The 1,658-nt window shown below is 32.0% G+C and overlaps 1 protein-coding gene across 1 annotated transcript; it reads left to right on the top strand.

Annotated features, from left to right (window-relative positions):
• Nucleotides 1–484: 484 nt before the first annotated feature.
• Nucleotides 485–1,657, top strand: HELRODRAFT_184303 (hypothetical protein; the record flags this gene model as incomplete). Its single annotated transcript, XM_009020696.1, has 1 exon — nt 485–1,657. The coding sequence occupies one exon, from the start codon at nt 485–487 to the stop codon at nt 1,655–1,657; it is 1,173 nt and encodes a 390-aa protein (XP_009018944.1).
• Nucleotide 1,658: the final 1 nt, after the last annotated feature.

The raw sequence follows: 1,658 nt of genomic DNA on the forward strand, positions 1-1,658 counted from the left end.
CCTGAGAAAGATAGAGGAGGAGATTGCTTCCTCTTATCATTTTAATTTATTATTATTTAAAATCTCCGACAATTGGCGCCCAACGTGGGGCCTTGTCACCCTTTTAAAAATCCTCCTCCTCATTAATTTATTATTTATTATTTTAAAATTTCCGACAATTGGCGCCCAACGTGGGGCCTTGTCACCCTTTTAAAAATCCTCCTCCTCCTCATTAATTTATTATTTATTATTTTAAAATTTCCGACAATTGGCGCCCAACGTGGGGCCTCGAATAACAATTTTTCAAGTTATCGAGGTTTCCATTTTACTTTTAATTATTACTTCAGTTTTTGAAGTATCGAATTTCGTTTACGATTGATTTACTGAGTAACTCGTTGTAAAATATAACAATTTTTCTTGTTTTTTTTGCATTTTTATTACATTATCGAGTAATTGCACACATTTGATATTTTGATAGTATTAAGATTTGTATTTGAGTTGCACCATGCCAAATCGCAAAACACATCCTAGGCAAAGTGAGATGCCAGATGAGGAAGTAAATGTAAATAATAGAATTTTTAGTAAAACTAAAGAGTGGAGAGTTAGTAGATTTAATGGCTCAGAAGATATAACTGAGTATTTTTGTCAATTTGAAATAACCGCAAAAGTAAATAAGTGGACATCACAAGAAAAAGCACTATCCCTTTTGCATGCACTAGATGGGAAAGCAAGAGGTGTATTTCACGAATTACCAGATATTGACACAGTCACGTATAACGAGATTAAAGAGCTGTTGTTTAAACGATTTGGACCATCGAACTATTCAGAAACACACGAGTATAGTTTATCGCAGCTTAGATTACAAAAAGATCAGAACATTCGAGATGTGTCCCAGGAAGTTAACAGACTGTCAAGGCTATCCTATCCAGAGTTAAGTAATGCCATGAGAGAAAAGTTTGCAGTAAAACATTTAATTAATGCCATTGGTAATAAAGATATCATGTTTTATGTAAAGGACAAAGAACCAAGAACATTAGATGAAGTATGTCAACTATATGAAAAATATAAAGTTTTATCAGATGATGGCAAGAGAAGTCATTCGAGATCTTTAATTCAGATAGTTCAAGATAATGACGAGTTTGATGATAAGAAATCCAATGTTGTTAAACAGGATGATCCAATTACAAATATGAATAACAAAATAGAAAAATTGTTCAGCATGATTGATGAGATTAAACGAGATAAGTTTGAAACCAGAAATAACAATCAGAGAAAAGATGTTAACAATAAGTTTGGAAATAATAATAATTTAGTCAGAAACAACAGTACGATTGACCAAAGAAAAAGTAATTATCAGCAAAATAACAGAAACTTCAGTCAAGTGAACACTAATAACTTCAGACAAAATGTTGGTAGTTTTAAAAATACGACGAGATTAAATCGAAACGTTCAAACAGTAAAAACGCCCTACAAGTGTAACCACGATAAGGAAGCATTAGTTCATTTAGGAGCTGTATTTAGAAACAAACATTTAAAATGCCTACTAGATAGTGGTGCAGATGTGAATCTTTGTCCAAAGAAATTTGTTGATGATTTGAAAATTTTGAAAAGTAACAAAGAATTGTATGCAGTTAATAACATGGAGTTAATAGTAAACGGAACAATTACACTGCCATAGA

The sequence above is a fragment of the Helobdella robusta genome, assembly GCF_000326865.2.
Source record: "Helobdella robusta unplaced genomic scaffold HELROscaffold_285, whole genome shotgun sequence".
Taxonomy (NCBI): domain Eukaryota; kingdom Metazoa; phylum Annelida; class Clitellata; order Rhynchobdellida; family Glossiphoniidae; genus Helobdella; species Helobdella robusta.